General features: G+C 39.8%; 2 protein-coding genes across 2 annotated transcripts in view; both read left to right on the top strand.

The window, feature by feature from the left end:
- Positions 1-204: 204 nt before the first annotated feature.
- Positions 205-8402, top strand: LOC127795678 (ATP synthase subunit epsilon, mitochondrial). Its single transcript, XM_052327499.1, has 2 exons — positions 205-485; positions 8086-8402. Exons 1-2 carry the CDS (start codon positions 302-304, stop codon positions 8112-8114), a joined length of 213 nt encoding a protein of 70 aa, XP_052183459.1. The 5' UTR covers positions 205-301; the 3' UTR covers positions 8115-8402.
- Positions 8403-9526: 1124 nt separating this feature from the next.
- LOC127794483 (exocyst complex component EXO84B) overlaps positions 9527-18802 on the top strand; it is a 28721-nt gene continuing 19445 nt past the window's right edge. Inside the window, exon 1 of the mRNA XM_052325611.1 lies at positions 9527-9951. Within this exon, the coding sequence (XP_052181571.1) occupies positions 9781-9951 (171 nt within the window). The 5' untranslated portion in view covers positions 9527-9780. The remainder of the gene's footprint in view (positions 9952-18802) is intronic.

Below are 18802 nucleotides of genomic sequence, written 5' to 3'. Positions count from 1 at the left end.
TATACATAATATCAATAAAATAGTTAAATTTAAACATCTATATAATATATATATATATTTTATATTATTTGGAGAGAAACGGTCAAAATCACGGGTTAACTAAATTTGGCAATTAAATAGATTGGAGCATGGAACCCGGTTCACAACCCGACCCGGTTTGCAGATAGCTATATATGGACCTTGATTTATATCCATCTAGGTTAAAACAGCATCAGTGCAATTGAATAGGAACAGTAGCCGAGAGCGAAGAGACCCGAGAGAGGGCGAGAGAGAGAGAGAGAGAGAGCGCGAGAGAAAGGCGATGGCGTCGAGCGGGGCGGTGCCGTTTTGGAGGGCGGCCGGAATGACGTACATAACGTACTCGAACATATGCGCCAATTTGGTGAGGAACTGCCTCAAAGAGCCCTATAAGTCCGAAGCGATCTCCCGTGAGAAGGTCCATTTCTCCGTCTCCAAATGGGTCGACGGAAAACCTGAGAAGCCCAGTAATTTACTCGCCTTCTTCTTGGCCTGATTTCAAATTTTAAACCACCACTGATTCTTATTTGTTACCCTGATTTATTCGATTCCGCGTGGAAGTTACATCGGTAGTATTGCTAAACCTAATGCTATGATTCTAATTGTGCAGCTGAGTGTTGATTGATATTAGTTTGGATCTAGGATTATTAATTGACTCCATGAGACGTCTTCTCTATTTTCGTCGTGATGACTATGATGTTGAGGTAGGCGATTGGCTTTGTAGATGGTCTGGCCAATTATAAAACATTTTCAATTGGTATATTATTTTTCAATCCTGTGGTGAGGGGGCTGAATGCTGGTTGTATAGAATATTCTCATTTCAGTTTGGGAATTTTCAGCTATAAGAGGTTTTTTAACTATGAACTTTGATTGGTGTTTTTTTGTTTCACATTGATGTGTGCGTCGCAACACAACAATTTAGTCCCCTGGATTTTCCCGAGACTCTATTTTGATGGGATGTGTGGTGTGCACTAGAAATAAATATTTTTGCGAACTAATTTGTTGTGGGATAAACTGGAAAGTATGAATTCTTTGACAAGTAGAGGATACCACTTCGGTTAGCCACTCACGACCCAGTTTGGTTCTCACCCTTATGTTTGACCACTGACATAACATCACACTTCTTGATCTGTTGTAAATTTCTGGATGCATACTGACAACAAATAGTCCCTGTCATTCATGCTGTGATATGATATGGAAATGGATTAAAACCCCATTAAGTGGTTTTTCTTTCTTGCCAGAGATAACACAATCCCCTCCCTCCTAACTGTTCAATTTTTCCTCCACAATCCAACACGAATATTGGAGCCCCTTCATCTTAATCACTCTATGATAGAAGTTTCAGCAGCTTTAGTAGAGGCTCATATACACATCTACCAGCCACAACTGTACTTAGAACCCATAATTCTAAGAATTTCCTCCTCCTTTATTAAAATGGGAGTAGAATGATGCTGGGATGAAATGAATTAGCTAGACTTCATTGTTTATTTGTTAAGATGAAATGAAATAGAAATGCTTCTCTTTAATTATTACATGTACTGGAGTAATTAAATATTGGTGAGATTTATTAATTGTTAATATAAAATAAATATCAATGTTAAAGAGAATGGTCGGTTCCTTTCTCGTTGTATTCTCCCCCCTTCTCTCTCATGTCATATGATAATTGAAATATTATTCTTGACCTGAAGAATAGATATGCGTATCTATAAACATATAAAAAGAGGAGTGCACTTCTCATATTTTCTGGGATTGATTTATGGGGTTAGGGGCTGAGAGATGGAGTTGGGTATGGAGGGGATGGTGTTGGGTGGCTTTGATATGCAATTCTCATCCGCTTTTTTTTTTTTTTTGTGGTTGATTGGAAAGAGGGGCAGGGTATTTTAAAAAGTTATACTCTGATCAGAAACAATTCCTTAGTTTTGCTTAATTTATTTGAGTCATGGTGAAGGAGAGTTCTATCTCCCATTATCTTTTCCATTAAAAGTTATAGACCATTTAGTGCTAGGCTTATTAGTTATGGCCATAGCTGACTATTTTCTTTCAATGATTGAGCACTTTATGTCATGTCCCTAGGGTTCATGACTGGTTTAAGATGTAATTAGAAGGAATTCGGAAGTTAGATCGGAAGAGATGGGAGGAAGTTAGGGAGCACAAAACAGTGAGGGAAAGAAAAGGGAAAGAAAGAGAGAGATTAGAGAGAAATTGGAGGGAGATTGAGAGAATGTAAGAGAGGAAAATAAGAGATTTCAATTCATCAATTCAAGCATATCCAATAAACTCCTAACAACAGCCTTATATAGGCATCATTGACTTCTAACAGCCTAACCACTTGCTAACAATATATCCTAACAGTTATTATAAACCTATTACAAGATTACCCCCCTTTTATTATATTCCTATTACAACATTGACCCTCCTATACTCCTAGGTACATGACAATTCCCTCCGCCTTAAAATGTTTCTTGTCCCCAAGAAACTTATTATCGTTGAGTTGCTCTTTCTTCATCAAATTCCAACCTTTTCTATTTGCTTCATTCGTCTTTCCTTCTTTCTCCTCTTAGGCCTCTTCTTCTTTGTTCTTAAGTTTGCAAGATCCATCCCAAACAGAATTTGGCTTAGAGCTGCAATAGAAGCAACCTGATTGGCCTCAATGAGTTCAAATTCAAATCTGTGAATGCTTGATGAAATATGAGATCGAAGCTTAGAGTCCTCAACATTGTTGTCTATGTTTCTTATGAATAGAGTTCGAGATGGTTGTTCCCCATGAGGACGTTCTCCATAAATCAAACTAATAGATCCTCCAAAATGACAATAAGGAAAGATATACTTTCTCAAGTCCAATTCTCCAACACTGCCAAAGAAATCCAAATCTTTAGTATTATCTCCAGCCTTGGGTTGGGGCACATAATCAACCCCATCAATCACCCCCGACAGTAAGTCATCGCCATTAGGGAAAGGTTTTCCAATAGTTTGTGCCTCAATTCCCTTAAGGGATTTAAAAGGTTCATCTTCCTCATAGTGAGAAGTTGCAGCACCAATAGGATGGCTACCTGGATCAGAAAGTTGAAAGAACTTCACTATTTGGGATTCCACTGACCTCGATTTCTCTAGGGCCGATGAAGCAACTGAATTTCTGTCTTCTGTTCCTATTCTTCCATCCATTTGCACACCAAGCTTCTGACCAGATAAGGAAAGAAGTTCAACAGAGTCATGATAATTAGGTTTTGATGCCTCAATGTTGTAATTCCTGTCATTGTATTGAGGTTCCCCAACCATTAAATCGGTTGTCCTTGGCAGTAATTCTGCCACATCTTCGTCTCGTTCCTTGGTATTTTTCTGAAGCTCACTCTCAACATTTTTCTCCTCCACATCAACAGCCCCTCCTTCCTTGTGTTTGTTGGAATTTCCCTCTAAATGAACTTCTCTTTCAACCATTTCAGATTGTTCCTTTGCCTTTGCTTCCCTATTAATCTCTTCATCACAGATTCCCTTTGGATAATGCCATTCACCATCAATATCATCACCAATGTTGCATTCCTCCTTGATAATTCTGCTGGAACCTGTACACTTCTTTCACTCCACCTTGGAAATAGGTAGTGAATCCGCTCCTCGACTTCTTGCTTTCTCCTTCGGTTGCTCCATTTTAAGGAAATCCCCTTTGTTAAAACTCCCATGATAATCCTCAAAGAATTCTTCAGGGAAGCTGTAATGATACTTCTTAGTAAGTATCATTGCAAACTCCTGCAATTGTTCATGTAGCATCCGGCCAAATTCCTTGCTCGATTCATGTACAACACTTCTTGTTACCTTGTTTGATTGGCTGATCCCCGTCTCCAACTTCTTTTCCCATGCATACGGCTCTTGGCCAAACTTCCCCTGATGTCTACCTCTAGCTGAAAATGCAGCATCCTGCTGTTGCCAGTTAGGCTCCCATGGTCTCATGCAGGATTTGCTCGTCATGGCAGAAAAAAAACCCTAAATCCGATTGCAGCAGTTGAAGTCTGTTGGTTCCGTCGCTGCTGTGAGACAGTCTTTGATCCCTTTAGAAACATATCAGAACCAATTTGGCCACGTCACCTTTAATTATCAGCCGACACACACCTCCTCTTGCGTCAGAATCAATTCCGAGATTTACTTAGAAATTTCCTTGTTGCTTCTCTGTCTCCGATGCCTAACTCTCTGGAATTGTTGGAATTGCACCAGAGGAATAAACCGAAGGCTAAGGAATTGCTCTAGGAGTCGCTGAAACACGTTTCCGATTGGCCTCCGAGATTCGCTTGCTTCTTTTCACCTTCAAATTCAAAAGAGAGGTTATCAAAAATTCGGTATCGCCAAAGCTGCCTGGGTTGTTTCGCCGCCACGATCGCTGGACTTTGCAACTTCTTGTGATATAATTGGCTCAGCTCAACCCCTTACAAATCGCCCGCTTCGTGACACCTTCCGATTCAGAATCACCCGGGCTGTTCGTCTCCTTTGATCAATTGTTATGCAACCAACAGAATTCTCTAGAATTGAGAATCGATGGCTGCAGTAATCTATGAATTGGCTCCCAAATCTGTCGAAATTGCTTCGCCCATCCACTTCAAACAACTTACTGCAATTCGCGGCTGAGCGTCAACCTTCTGCTCGCTTCCAAGAAAAGCCGAACAACTCTTCCAGACCACAAGCCGTGGTCGCTTGTACCTCAACTTCCCATACCTGCTTCGCTACTCTGATTTGGACTTCAAATTCAACTCGGTATCACCGTTGGCCTCTCCTTCGCACGCCAATTCCGAGCAAGACTTATTAAAATTTGCTGCCGTTCGTCAACTTCTTCAATTCCGCTGAGTCCTGATTCCACACCCAATCACCGTCCAACACTCCAAGTCGGCCAATTGTTCGCCTATGATTGCAATTGTCGTTGATCCTCAATCGTTCAAGAATCTGGACTAGCCTCAATCGCTTGCCTCAATCGCACGCCTTAACAATCTGGATCTTACGCACTGATACAAAACTTTCAGATCCTTAGCCAAAAATCATCGGAATCACTTACTGGAATGAATTGGAATTGTCGGAACTCTAGAATGCGCTTGAATCACGGCTCTGCTTCTCCGTCCTTCCTTGTTCGACTGCAACAACGTTGCTTGTTTTGATCCCAACTTTGACGCGGACTGTCGGAATTTAGTCTAGCTCGCCTTTGAGTCTCCGATAAGAATTGCCAAGGTCACAACCTAGAATTGATTGAAATCACAGCCAAGGATTGACTGCTCTGATACCAATTGTTATGTCCCTAGGGTTCATGACTGGTTTAAGATGTAATTAGAAGGAATTCGGAAGTTAGATCGGAAGAGATGGGAGGAAGTTAGGGGGAACAAAACAGTGAGGGAAAGAAAAGGGAAAGAAAGAGAGAGATTAGAGAGAAATTGGAGGGAGATTGAGAGAATGTAAGAGATTTCAATTCATCAATTCAAGCATATCCAATAAACTCCTAACAGCAGCCCTATATAGGCATCATTGACTTCTAACAGCCTGACCACTTGCTAACAATATATCCTAACAGTCATTATAAACCTATTAGAAGATTATCCCCCTTTTATTATATTCCTATTACAACATTGACCCTCCTATACTCCTAGGTACATGACACTTTATTTTTCAGATCCAACATAATAATGTTCTCATTTATGAAGCCTAACTTGGTAATTTGAGTACTCTTAGGTGCACACACCCTGTAAATATTCTGCTATTGAGCTGATAACTTGGGCAGCATTTTAGTTTGTTTATGTTGTTTTAGTATTTTTGAGTTTGAGGTGTTTTGGTACATGTGCAAGACCGCACTTGTCATCATTCAGTTTACTTCTTTTATGGGCAATTAAAAATAAAATAAATAAACCAAAAACTCTTTGCGCATTCGTGATAAGTAATGAAAATATCATTGATATAGCATGATGAGGGTCTTAAACTCTATATTCTGGATTTGTAAAAGACAAAACCTAAATATATTAATGATCTGCAAATTACTGGAAAAAACAGTGGAAGAAATGGGGTCTTACTCTCAGCTGAGAAAATACACAAGCCATCAAAATTCCTTTCAACAAAATGGAAGAGTCAGAGGAGTCCAATCTGTGAAATAAGTGTCTGTCTCTCTTGCGCTGGCCTACTCCACATGAAAGCATAACAGGCTGTTAAGCCAGCTTCTATACTGCCACATGGGCATCTAGTAGACCAAGAAGAGAAATTTTTCATAATAATAGTCACTATATTACCCTAGCTAGTTCAAAAATAGAGAAAATAGAACATAAATCTCATGACATTCAGACATCAGGTTGCATAGCAAGATTTAATCCAACTGCATATGCAACATTTATTCAAAATACTTTTATTCAAAATACTTTCATGTCTTTCTTATATTATTATCCATAATAAGAATAAGATCAGCCTTTTTCAATTCCCATCAAGCAAAAACGGCCTCTTCTAGATGGCCTTGGAATGGACTTCCTGTGTGTGGTTCGTCTCACTCCTTGCTGGAAGTTAACAATTTCTTACCAATGAGTTGGAGGCATGGATTGAGTTAGAGTTGAGCCTATAAAGCAGCTCCTCCACAAGTTTCAATTCCTAATCCTGTAAATACCTCCTAATGAGGGAGACCGCTCCCCTCATAATCAAAGAAAATCAGTAGGCTACTTTATGTGCCACATGCTGAACAATGCAGACAGATTTGTAACTAGAGTTTAACTGCAGCAAGAATCCTTCCAAAAGAGCAGCTTGCAACAATTTCCTACCTTAACACCCAAAAATTTAGCAAACTCACACTTAATATACACATGCCTTTCCCTTTGTCGAGACTCCCAAAGAACCATCCTATCCTACCAATACTCTAATTTTCTTGCTGCCTTCCTCTTCCAGATGAAGCCCTATTGAAGAGAAAAAAAAAAAAGGAAAATTAAAATGATTTTGTGATGACTTGTAGAAATTATATGCGATGCTTGTGGTGATAGGTTATGTAAAGAACTTACTTATGAAAAAGGTGTATTGAAAAAATGTTGCCATTAACTATTAATGAGGACCATTTCACATGGTAACATAAGGATAGAGCTTGCAATTAGGACTTTTGAATCATAGCTGCCCACCAATATTCTCAAAGCATCCAGCTAACACATGCTTCTTACATCCAATATTACTGCCTAGCTGGCAGTGTTATGGTTGGCTAGGAGGGTTGGCATTGAGTATTTGCCTTAGAGACGTGATTGAGTCAGGGACATGGGTACAATTGAGTTTAATCATAGCCAATTTTTTTTCTTGATAAGTTATGAGAAAGAAGTGACATATTTGACTTTGTAATCCATTGAAACCTGTGAAGTACTGAGCTTATTGTTGGAAAAAGGAATGCCATATGTAGTTGTTTCCCCTTTTTGAATATTCAACCTTCTATTTATATTTGTTAGAATTCCTATCACATAATGGTGAAAACGTTCTGTTTTATGGTTGTTTCAAACTGGGGTGCATGCATAGAAATGTGGATGTTAACTTGAACAGGTTTTCTGTTACTTCATCATAAACTGGTACATTATAGAGGTGTCTAACCTTTACCCTTGTTTGGGAGGAGTGGAGGTTCTTTCCTTTGTTTGGGGGATATAAAATGTTAGTCCTCGTGAAGTATACTTCTCATTTCATCTGCTCTGTTGGTGAATCATTCATCCTTTTTGCACTGAATGTAATTTGTACATTTTGACTAATCAATTAAACCTTTTGCTTATGAGAGAAAAAAAAAACTGTAATTTTAATTCATGATAGAACTTTAGAAAACAGATTCTAGTGTTGCGAAGTTGCAGTCCCAAGGATTGTTGGAAATTAGATCAATAACCTTTTAGGATAGATAATTAGAGAGAATATTCATTTGCAAAAGAGAAAAGCTGGTATCTTGGATGTAGTCCAACGGTTTATAAATTTTTCTTTGACCATCCATCATATTAGGCAGCATAACATTCGTAACACATATACAGTATGCCTTCTTCATGTTTGATTATCCCCCTGACAGTGATTTTTCTGTGTTCTGATGAATTTTTGATGGTTTGCTTTGCTCATCAGCCATTCGATCGGACACTCCTGCAGAATGAGAGGAATGGAGTTGGTTGCCAAGTTTCTTGGTGCCAAAGTTTATCCAATTTGGTGGATATGGTTGTGTGGATGTATAATGTCTTATCATGGAAGACAGGATCCTCTCCGACACTGGTTTTTGCTTGAGAACTTGTAATAATGTGTGGCACCTATTGCTGAAAACCTATTTACATTCTGTGGCGAATGGGATTCTCATCTTGCTTTGAAAATGATCAATATGCCTTGCCTGAACTTGAGTGAGGATGATTTCATTCTTCCCTTCAATGGCTATACATCAGTTTTGCTCATTCTGCCTACTGCTTTGTTTTTCTGTTTCTTCATTGCCATATTGTTATTATTCATTCTCATTTAACTGCTCAATTATGATGAAAAGTAATAGCTAACTGAAGAAAAGATGGGCTTACGGGGGCATCTGCAGCTGCTGCTCTTTAAGCAGATGAGGAAACATAATCATGTGGGTTTACCCTAAGCTTGCATTATCAGTAAAGGATTCCAGGCAAGGACAGCTAGCTAGCTAGCTACCTCACTAGTCACCAGCACATTGCTCGCCCGCTAGCTAATAATAAACTATTTGAGGCTGGTGAGCCGGCCCAGCCACATTTTCTCCATAAAGAACTGGCTGTGCTGCCTGCTGATGAGCCTGGCCCAAATTTTTTGGCCAAATTTATATATATATATATATATATTTGGTACTTTTTATGTTTTTTTTTTGGTGTGATCACGAATTTTTCTTTGTTTGAATTACACCTCTTAATTTGGTTTTGGAGTCAATTTAATTCTTATATTTTGATATTTTTTTTGTGTGATAACTTAATATTTTTATTATTTCGATTATATTTATAAAATTGTATTTTTTAGTCGATTCAATCACTATATGTTTGTGTAAAAAAAAAGAAGTCAAAGTACAAATATTAAATTGACTTAAAAATGTAATGATAATTGGTGTTATTAAAATATTGAAAAATTTAAATGATCATATAAATAAATTTAAAAGTATAAAAATAAAAATATATATTTAGTTTAATTTTTTTCTTCTTTTCATATATAGGATCAAGTTACCACCTTGAATGATTTTATTTATTTATTTATTTTTGGTTAAGTAAAGAGTAAGCTCAACTCAATATGATGGTGGGTAGGGAGCCACTCTTCATATTAATTTAATCAATTATTTAGAGGATTAGGTAAGAGATTTGAGTAAGTTTTTGTGATAGTGTTATTAATTTTTTAAAATTTAAAAAGGGTTATTGAGAGGATTGTCAGGGATACCAAATAGGAAGTTTTTTTTTTTTTTTTTTTAAATTCATAATACTAAGTAACTCTGTATTTTTAATAAAATAATTGTCACATGAATAGACGGTTAAAATGATAAGAATAAATAACAGAAAAATTAAAAAAAAGAAAAAAAGAAGCAGAAAGCGGAGTCGAGCTGGCGAGAGCAGCCACCAAACCAAAAACCGTCAAAGCTCTCTCTATCTCTCTCAATTCCGCCAGCTTAGGTTTGCTGCGTAGCGAAGCCAGCCATCAATCAATCATTGGGGGGGCAATCTGGGACGCTCTATTCCCACCCTCAGATCGAAGCCGGTTTACGCGCTTTTGTTGCCAAATCGAGCCCTAAATTTCCGTTTGGTTTTGATCTGATCGGAGCCCCGGCACCAAGCACCGTCGATGGCTTCAGCGAAGTCTTCTCGGTCCAGAGGACTGACCGGCACGCCGGCGAAGGGCAACAACCCTAAGGATACCGGCACGAAGCTCGAGGAAAATCTCAACGTCTTCAAGTCCGATAAATTCGATGCTGATGGCTTTGTGCAGTCCAAGTGTAATTCCCTGAACGAGAAGGTCTTTGACTACCCCCCCTTTTTTCGTTGCACTGGAATTTGTCAATTCGTTGAGAAGAAACTTAAAAAAAAGAAGTACTTCGAATCGTCCTATTATTTATATTTGGAATTAGGAGAACTCTGGGAACTGTGGATTGTTTTGTTGATCTTGGGAAATTGAAGAATTAGTAAGCAGGCCAGGCTTAATTTTGAAAATTTAAACGATATCCTAATAAGAAACAGATATATTGGAAGTTGGAGATAGAAGCATGGGTCACAGCGTCACACCACATTTTCCGGAACACTTATTTTCAACATAGGATGCCAATTTCTGAATCAAATTGTTTTCACTTTGCTTGTCAACTGAAGCATCTACAACTATCAAAAGCATGGGCTTTTGACCCTGGTCTTGGATTCTGGATTTCATAGTTGCAAATCTGATGGACTGGCACTGATAATTTGTGTACTTTGAAGTGTAATTGAATTATATATCTCGTACAAGTGCGAGCACGAGAGACTATATCTTCCATGTTGTCACGACCCTAAGGGCGGACAGGGGTATGATTGTAATAAGTAGAGAAGGGGTCAGGTAATAAGCCACTGTTGTACTTAGTGGTTATAGCTGTGGGCCACTTGTACATTTACGGTTACAACCGAAGGCAGCCTATAGAAAGGAATCAGGTACTTGAGGATGGGAATTATGAATGAATTGGACAATTCTTTCCCTCCAAACTCTTTCCCTCCTATTCTCTCTCTCAATTCTCCCTCTCATTTTCTAATTCTCTCTATCTCTCTCTTCTCAATTCAAACTCCTACAACTACCATAATTACTGAATTGCTCAAGTCTCAGATTCGAGACTTAACATTTTGGGATCATAGCTGGTTGTCCTTGGAGATTGAAGGTGGTATTAGCTCGAGCAAGAACAATGGTGGAAGGCATGCGCATGAAGTAGCTGGAGATGCGCATGGAGGCATTGGAGTTCGGAATTAACTAGACTCACGAGGCAATTGCTCAAGGAAGGGAAGATCAAGTCGTTTCTAGAAAAGCTATGCAGCGGGAGTTAGAGAAACACCGAGAGACCATTGATCAATACGGATAGAGAATTCACAGCATATTCAAAATGCTCTTTTCCCTTCCACAATTCAGGCTATCGCCTGAATTCCCATCCCAATCGACGATAGATCCCAGCCGTTTTTGGCCATGGAATACTTCCACGACCCGACGAATTGGGGGAGCCAAGTGAGTCGTCGAAGGCAGACATTGGAGCATTGGTAAGAGGTCTGAATTCTCACTCTACTGCCCACACCCCTATGCCTCATTTGGAGATTCCTTATTGGATGGATCCAAGCCTAGGTGGTGCATTCATTAGTGCAAGAGGTTTTTTTCAATTGTATAATGTACCCGAGGTGCAGAGGGTAACCGTGGTAGTGACATATCTCAATGATATTGTCAACTCCTGGTATTAGGGATGGATCAAGGCGAGGGAGGTGGAGGCTAGATGGAATGAGTTTGTGGAGGAGTTGTGTGTAAGGTTTGGGGAGAAGAACATGTTTGATGTGGTTGAAGAGTTCAAGATGTTGAACAGACAGGAACGGTGATTGAATACCTAGATAAGTTCGAAGAATTAAGGGCCCTAATTTGGAATGCACAACCATATCTAACGGAGCAGTACTTCGTATCCAATTTTGTGAGTGGCTTGAGAGGAGAATTGCGGTCTATGGTTAAAATGATGATGCGTACCACCGTGAGGCAGGCTACGGAGAAGACTAGGTTACAAGAACTGAACATTAGAAGCCATTTTTGGGAAGGGTAAGGCGTGGCCTAGGAGTAACGTGAACCCTCCATAGCCTATGTGGGTGAGTACAAAGGGGATGAGTGTTGGATTAGCATTGGGACCCCCTAAGACAAATTATAATGGAGTGAAAGGGACTACAATTGAGTAGAGAAAGCAATTGGGGCTCTGCTACAAATGTGGTGACAAATATGGTCTAGGCCACCAGTGCAAAAGGTAGCTGTTGAAGATGGAAGGAAAAGAAGAGGGGGATGATGATCGAGAAGGGGAAGACAATGGGGAAGACATAGAGGTGGCAGAGGAGGTAGAAGTAGAGGATGAAGGAGGGGAGATATCCTTTCATGCACTGAAGGGGGAACCCATGGGGACGATCATTAAGGTGAAGGGGCAAGCAGGGAAAAGGAGGTTGATGGTCTTTATAGACAGTGGCAACACACACAACTTCATAAGTGAGGCCACTGCCATTGATCTGTAGTGTAAATTGATGGCCACTACCCCATTATTGGTCACTGTAGCCAATGGTAACTGCATGTACAACCCCTATAAGTGTGCTAACTTCAAATGTTTCATGCAGGGGAAGGAATTTTCAATGGATTTGAGGGTCCTAGAGCTAGGAGGATGTGATATTGTCTTGGGGGTTGATTGGATGAGGACGATCAATCCTCTAAGTCTCTAACATTTGACTTCTATAAGCTGGGAGTTATAGTGGATGTGGATGGTGAAAAATTAACATTGGTGGGGAGTCTTGAAATAGGGGAATGCAAACTTATTTTCGAAAAAAGGTTACGGAGGTTATGGAAGAAGAGAGAGGTTCAAATTTCCCAGCTATTCTCCATTCAAGCCATGGAAATAGAGGAAGGAGAATGCACAGATGGAAGAGATAAGGGGAAGCAAACATCAGCACCAACATTGCCCCAAGATGAGGTAACCACTCTAGACTCCCTCAATGTACTCTTGACTGACTTTAAGGATCTATTTGCTGAGCCTACTTCACTTCCCCCTACCCAGACCCTAAACCATTCCATTCCTCTTAAACCAAATTCTGAGCTAGTTAATATTAGACCATATTGTTATTCACCCGTACATAAATCTGAAATTGAAAAACAAGTGAAACAAATGCTCTCAGCCTCCATTATTCTACCTAGCCAAAGTCCATTTGCCTCACCAATCCTACTAGTAAAGAAAAAAGATGGTACTTAGTAGTTTTGTGTGGATTACCGCCAGCTTAATAACCTCACCATCAAGAACAAATTCCCTATATCTATCATAGAAAACTTGATGGACGACTTACATGGAGCAACCACTCTCAAAACTAGACCTGAGATCAGGATACCACTAAATTCAAATGCACCCAACTGATATCCCAAAAACAACATTTCATACCCATTAGGGCCTCTATGAATTTCTGGTCATGCATTTCGTGCATTTCGGGCTTACCAATGCCCATGTCACCTTCCAAGCCCTAATGAACCAACTATTTGCACCCTACCTAAGGAAATTCATATTGGTATTCTTTGATGATATACTCATCTATAGTCTTAACCTGGAATTGCACCTAACCCATTGAGGATAGCTTTTGAGATCCTTAAAATCAATCAATTGTATGTTAAAATGTCTAAGTGCTTTCCAAGAAAGAGGTGGAATATTTAGGGCACGTGATTTCGGGTGAAGGTGTTAGTACGGACCCGAAAAAGATATCTGCCATGATATAGTGGCCTAAGCCCTCCACAATAAGAGAATTGAGGGGTCTCTTGGGATTGACGTGGTACTACCGAGGGTTTATCCCTTATTATGGGATAATTAGTAAACCCTTGACAAAATTGCTAAAGAAAGATAAATTCTAGTGGAACCCCAAGGTAGAAACAACTTTCACAACTAAGAAGGCCATGACTCAAGCATTGGTCTTAGCCTTGCCAAATTTCTCAAAAACTTTTGTGGTGGAAACTGATGCTAGTGATTTGGGGGTAGGTGCAGTGCTCATGCAAGAGGGAAGACCCCTAGCATACATCAGCCAAGCCTTAGCCCCAAAACATTTGGGACTAAGTGTATATAACAAGGAGTTATTGGGGTAGATAAGTGGAGGCACTACTTGGAGGGTAACCACTTCATCATAAAGACTGACCATGAGAGCCTTAGGTACTTGTTATAGCAAATGTTACATACCCAGCTGCAAAAGAAGTGAATATCTAAGTTGCTAGGGTTGGATTACACAATCCATTACCAACAAGGGAAAGAGAATGGAGTGGCTGATGCACTTTCTAGGAGAGAAGGAGGGGCCAACTATAATGCCATCACTGCTGTGATACCTGATTGGGTGAAGGAAATTATAGACAACTATGAGCGCACCGAGTGGCTTAAGGAGTTGCAAGAACAATTGGCTGTGGAGCCAACGGGGAGTAGGGGATATACACTGTCAAATGGATTGATCAGATACCGGGGCAGAATAGTAGTGGGAAATGATCAAGGGGTGAGAAGTAGAATCTTATAGTCCCTCCATGACTCACCCCTAGGGGATCACTCGGGAATTAGAGCTATTTACCACAAGGTAAGACAACTCTTCTTTTGCTCGGGGCTAAAGAAGGAAGTGGTGGAGTTTGTGTTAGTTTGCCCTACCTGCTAGAGATGCAAGCATGAGCATGTGGCTTCACCGGGATTATTGCAACCACTAGCCATTCCAAAACATGCTTGGGAGGGGATATCTATGGATTTTATCGAAGGGCTACCTAAGTTAGAGGGCAAAGATGTCATTAAGGTGATTGTGGATAGGTTGACTGTTATAAATTGGGAGCACTGACAGCCTTTAATCCTCTCAAGAAATCGATCACACACCCCTCAAAATCACCGGCCAATACACCATAACACTAACAATCAATAAAAGAACATAAATCAAAGCATAAACAGAACAAGAAATGAAACATTCAAACCACGAGGAGACTATTCTAACTCACAGCTTTCTCACTCTCTAGACTCTTGTGAAAACAGAAAGAGTATATGTGATTAACTCTCCCTCAGTCCCCCTGTCCTATTTATAGAACATATGGTGATTTTTCCTAGGGCCGGTTATGACATTTCCGGATTTGCCTTCCACTAATAACTAATATTACAAGAGAGCCACCCGCCTATCAACTAATCCATAATCGCATACAAAACACTGCATATTAACCTATCACTAACCCGAGACAATCTTTAACAAATCTCCACCATTGTCTTGAGTGTGATACCTTCCATCTTCATCCACCAAAACCTTTGGCTTGCTCTTCCTTTGGTTTCCCGCATGATAACCTGACCATCAAATCAATCAACAAACATTAAGAACATCAAAACAATGCTGTAAATTTCAACAATGTATCACCTTGGACAGTACTTCTAGCTACATTTCCTATACATGCAACTCTAATTAGGATTTATCCTTCTCCTCGAGGGGCCTTTTCTAATGAATACATTCCCAACACCAATATGATTGGTCTCTCCATGGTGGGACTGAATCTAAGCCAAGTAGACTGCCCATTGACTATTTCAACTCCTACTACCTAGACTTTTCTTTAGGATTCCTGCTGCATACAAAATGCACTTCTATATACCCTAAATTCATAACTATTCATCTAGGCACACTCCACCATAAACCAAATCCATACATGATGTTATTCATTTAATCCCAAAGTGTCCAAACTTTTCCACAACATCACATTAACAGTGCACCATACCCGGATTGGCCTTAACATTGCTAGAGTTTATTCCTAGCTCCCCAAAACCGGCCTTTTAGGCTTTACCACTGTCCTTCCTTCTCATGTTTGTTTCAAACTTAAAGGCTGCTCATCCTTTTCTTTTAACTCTCCTCTATCTCTTTTAACTCTCCTTTATCTATTAACTTAACAGAGTATGCTTAAGTTTGGGTAATCCTAGGCTGCCATAAACTGTCCAATTCCTATTCCAACCTCTATGCCTTAGAATTTCCAGCTTTTCCTTTATCCTACACTCTCAAACACTGACCTAAGTTCTCAGCTACACCTCGAGAGTCCTCATGGACAATTCCGGAGAAGTTTCCTTACATTTCACTAGGCATACCATTGGAATACTCACAGCTTCCTCATACACTCAATTTTAACCCTTTTGGACTCTTGCAATCTTATATCGTACCTAAGGAATTACTATCATACCTACAGAGACCTTCTAAGCAACCAACTTTGCTTACCTTTCCCTCTAACCTCTAATCCCTTGGGCTACTCTATAAGATCAATTTTCCCTTAGTTTCCACATGGATAATTAGCTGTTCGTGATACCTATTTGATCCAAATTAAGCCTTATGAGCTGTCATACCTGATGGCCATTTGCCTCTGCTTTCTCCCTAGGCTTTCCCATCTCTAGCATTTCCTTAACTTACAAATAGACACTTACACAACACTCCACCCATTTAACCTAAGGGATCTTCCATTTAAGTCCAGGTTTCATTTCTCCCCAAATTTACATGGCTCCATGCCATTTATTTGGACAAGAGTGCATACAAGAGGTTCCATTTTTCAGCCTATTCCTTAGCACTCAAAACTAGTGCATAAGTATCTTAAACCCTACTCTTTCCATATCTCACTGGTACTTTCTTGTGGGTTCTATCTATTCCCATCCTAGGCAACACTAGACCTTCTATTCCCTTGCTCATTACCTACAAGATGATTCTCCTTCCCTTTTCTTGCTTAACCCAGATTTTGATCAACATGGGCTACACCATACAAGACAACACTTGCACACATCTTTTTCCCCTAACTGTTCACAAAGACCCTCACTGCAAGAGCCAAAGCTATCTTAAACACTAGCTTCCTCCCTCTCACAATCCAGCCCAAGCTTACACAATGGATATGACCAATTTTTTTTCCAAATTTCCCTATTGCTATACCCTGGTTCATAGGTTAGTTTAGGACATTCCTAAAGGATTATACGTGCTGTTTTATTTTCCAGCATCCCAGATTTCATCCCTTGCCCTTAGCATTAGCTAATTTTATGTCCTATTGGTAGAGTTTTCACTACATAGGTAAGAACCCTAGCTTTAGAAGTCCTAGGCATACCTATTTTACAACTCTACAACACCTAACCCTTCACACCAGAAGCAATTTCCAGCAAGCTCATACTCAATTCCAGCAAGCTCATATACGTTTGGGAATTCTTAGGGACACACCATCTCCACTAGGTTCACTTCACCTAACTCCACCATAAGACAAGGCCCAGATAGGTTCCCCTTAGATCCTAGAAACTGATCTCTAATAGGCTTACATATACAAGGTCTATTTTGGAGACTTCTACATTTGATAACCTTACCAAACTACATGGTTCCTATTCCCAAACTTTTCCTCCCCTAATATCCCTCGCCTTAAATACCTTTTCTTAGTCCTTACTCAACATGTGAGCCATTCTCAACAAATGACACGACCTAACCTTATCATAGGCTGTCCTTTAGTGGCTGCATGATGCGGACACTAATCAGGACTCAACCCAAGCCAAGGCCGAGCCGACCACGCCGGAATAGTAGCGTTGGAACAATATTTTAATACTTTTTAAGTTTTAGAATTCTACTTGATTTAGGACGCTCTTATTTCGGCGTGGTCGGCTCGGCCTTGGCTTGGGCCGGGTCTTGATTAGTGTCCACATCATTAATGATGTGGACAATGATGCGGACACTAATCAAGACCCGACCCAAGCCAAGGCCGAGCCAACCACGCCGGAATAGTAGCGTCGGAACAATATTTTAATATTTCTTAAGTTTTAAAATTCTACTTCATGTTTTTACTTGATTTAGGATTCTACTTCATGATTCTACTTGATGTAGGATTCTACTTCATGTTTCTACTTGATTTAGGATTCTAGTTCATGTTTGATTAGGGTTTTATTTTTATTAGGATTCTAGTTAACTTTTACTTAGAATTTATTTCTGTTAGGATTTTAGTTGGATTTTGTTTACAAATATTAGATGGATTTGGATTAGCCAAATACTATAAATATGCCTAGAATCTAGAGTTTGTAATCAACTTTTTCTCAATCAAATTTCAGCAATCTATTTTGGTTTTTTTAGTAAAACAGTCTTATTTTTGCGTCTTCTTAAAAGCCAAGCTTCAGCCATTGAAGTTTGTTCTTTCAAGGGTTTATCTTGGTGTGTTTTTTTTCACACGCGCTACACGTTGCGTTAGGTGGTATTAGAACGGTTCATCAACCAATCAGATGGCCAATCTTGAAGGTAACGGTAGCAACCAGTCTCGTGACGGTGATTGGGGGCTGCCCACGGTTTGAAGAGCAATTGAAGAACAACGGAAAATAACTCGTACAATGGAGTAGCAATTGGAGCGAATCCGCAACCAATTGGGCGTTTTACAACGAGTTAAGGATAATCGGTACTAGACTAATGGTGTGAATCAAGCCAACTATGTGAAACTGGGAAAACTAGCCATTAATCGTGTCCTCATTAATCCTAGAAGACCAATGATGGATGATAGTGACGATGAGGATGATCTTGGTCGTATGATAGCCAACCCTAGTGGTAAAGGGGTTAGGAGGAATGCGCAACAACACAACCATTGGGGAAACGATGAGTATAAACTAAAGAATGGCTTTTTGATGAGTTTGGAGCTTGATTTCGAAGATTATGTTGTCCCAACAATCTCAACGTTTGCAAACTCAGGTCTGATTTATGCTGCTAACATGACAGAAACTCCAAGGTTATTGACTCATACTGGGGTATTTTCCAGTCCCGAGGGCTCAGGCATTGCTTTGCAACCCAATGATGGTGGCGTTTCTTCTGATCGACTTGTGATTGTAAAGGAGATGGAGGTTATGGTAGCAAATTCTTCTACAGTTTATTCAAGCTCTGCCATGGTTGAATTGAAGGCAATAGGAACATATTCACCTTCACGATTGCAAAAGCAAGATGGTCACATGGGTCTCTTTGTGGATAGGGGTGTTGGATCTCTCAAGCTAGTTAACTCGGGTAGTGCAACTGCTTTTGATATTAATCTGAAATTAGATTCCGAAACTAAGAATGTTGTAACAGCTGCTGCTATAGCTGATCAAGTGCTTACACTAGAGGAGGATTCAAGCATC

Source organism: Diospyros lotus, chromosome 2 (assembly GCF_014633365.1).
Source record: "Diospyros lotus cultivar Yz01 chromosome 2, ASM1463336v1, whole genome shotgun sequence".
Lineage (NCBI taxonomy): Eukaryota > Viridiplantae > Streptophyta > Magnoliopsida > Ericales > Ebenaceae > Diospyros > Diospyros lotus.
Note: the sequence above shows the minus strand (reverse complement) of the source record. Positions and strands in the feature narration are given on the sequence as shown.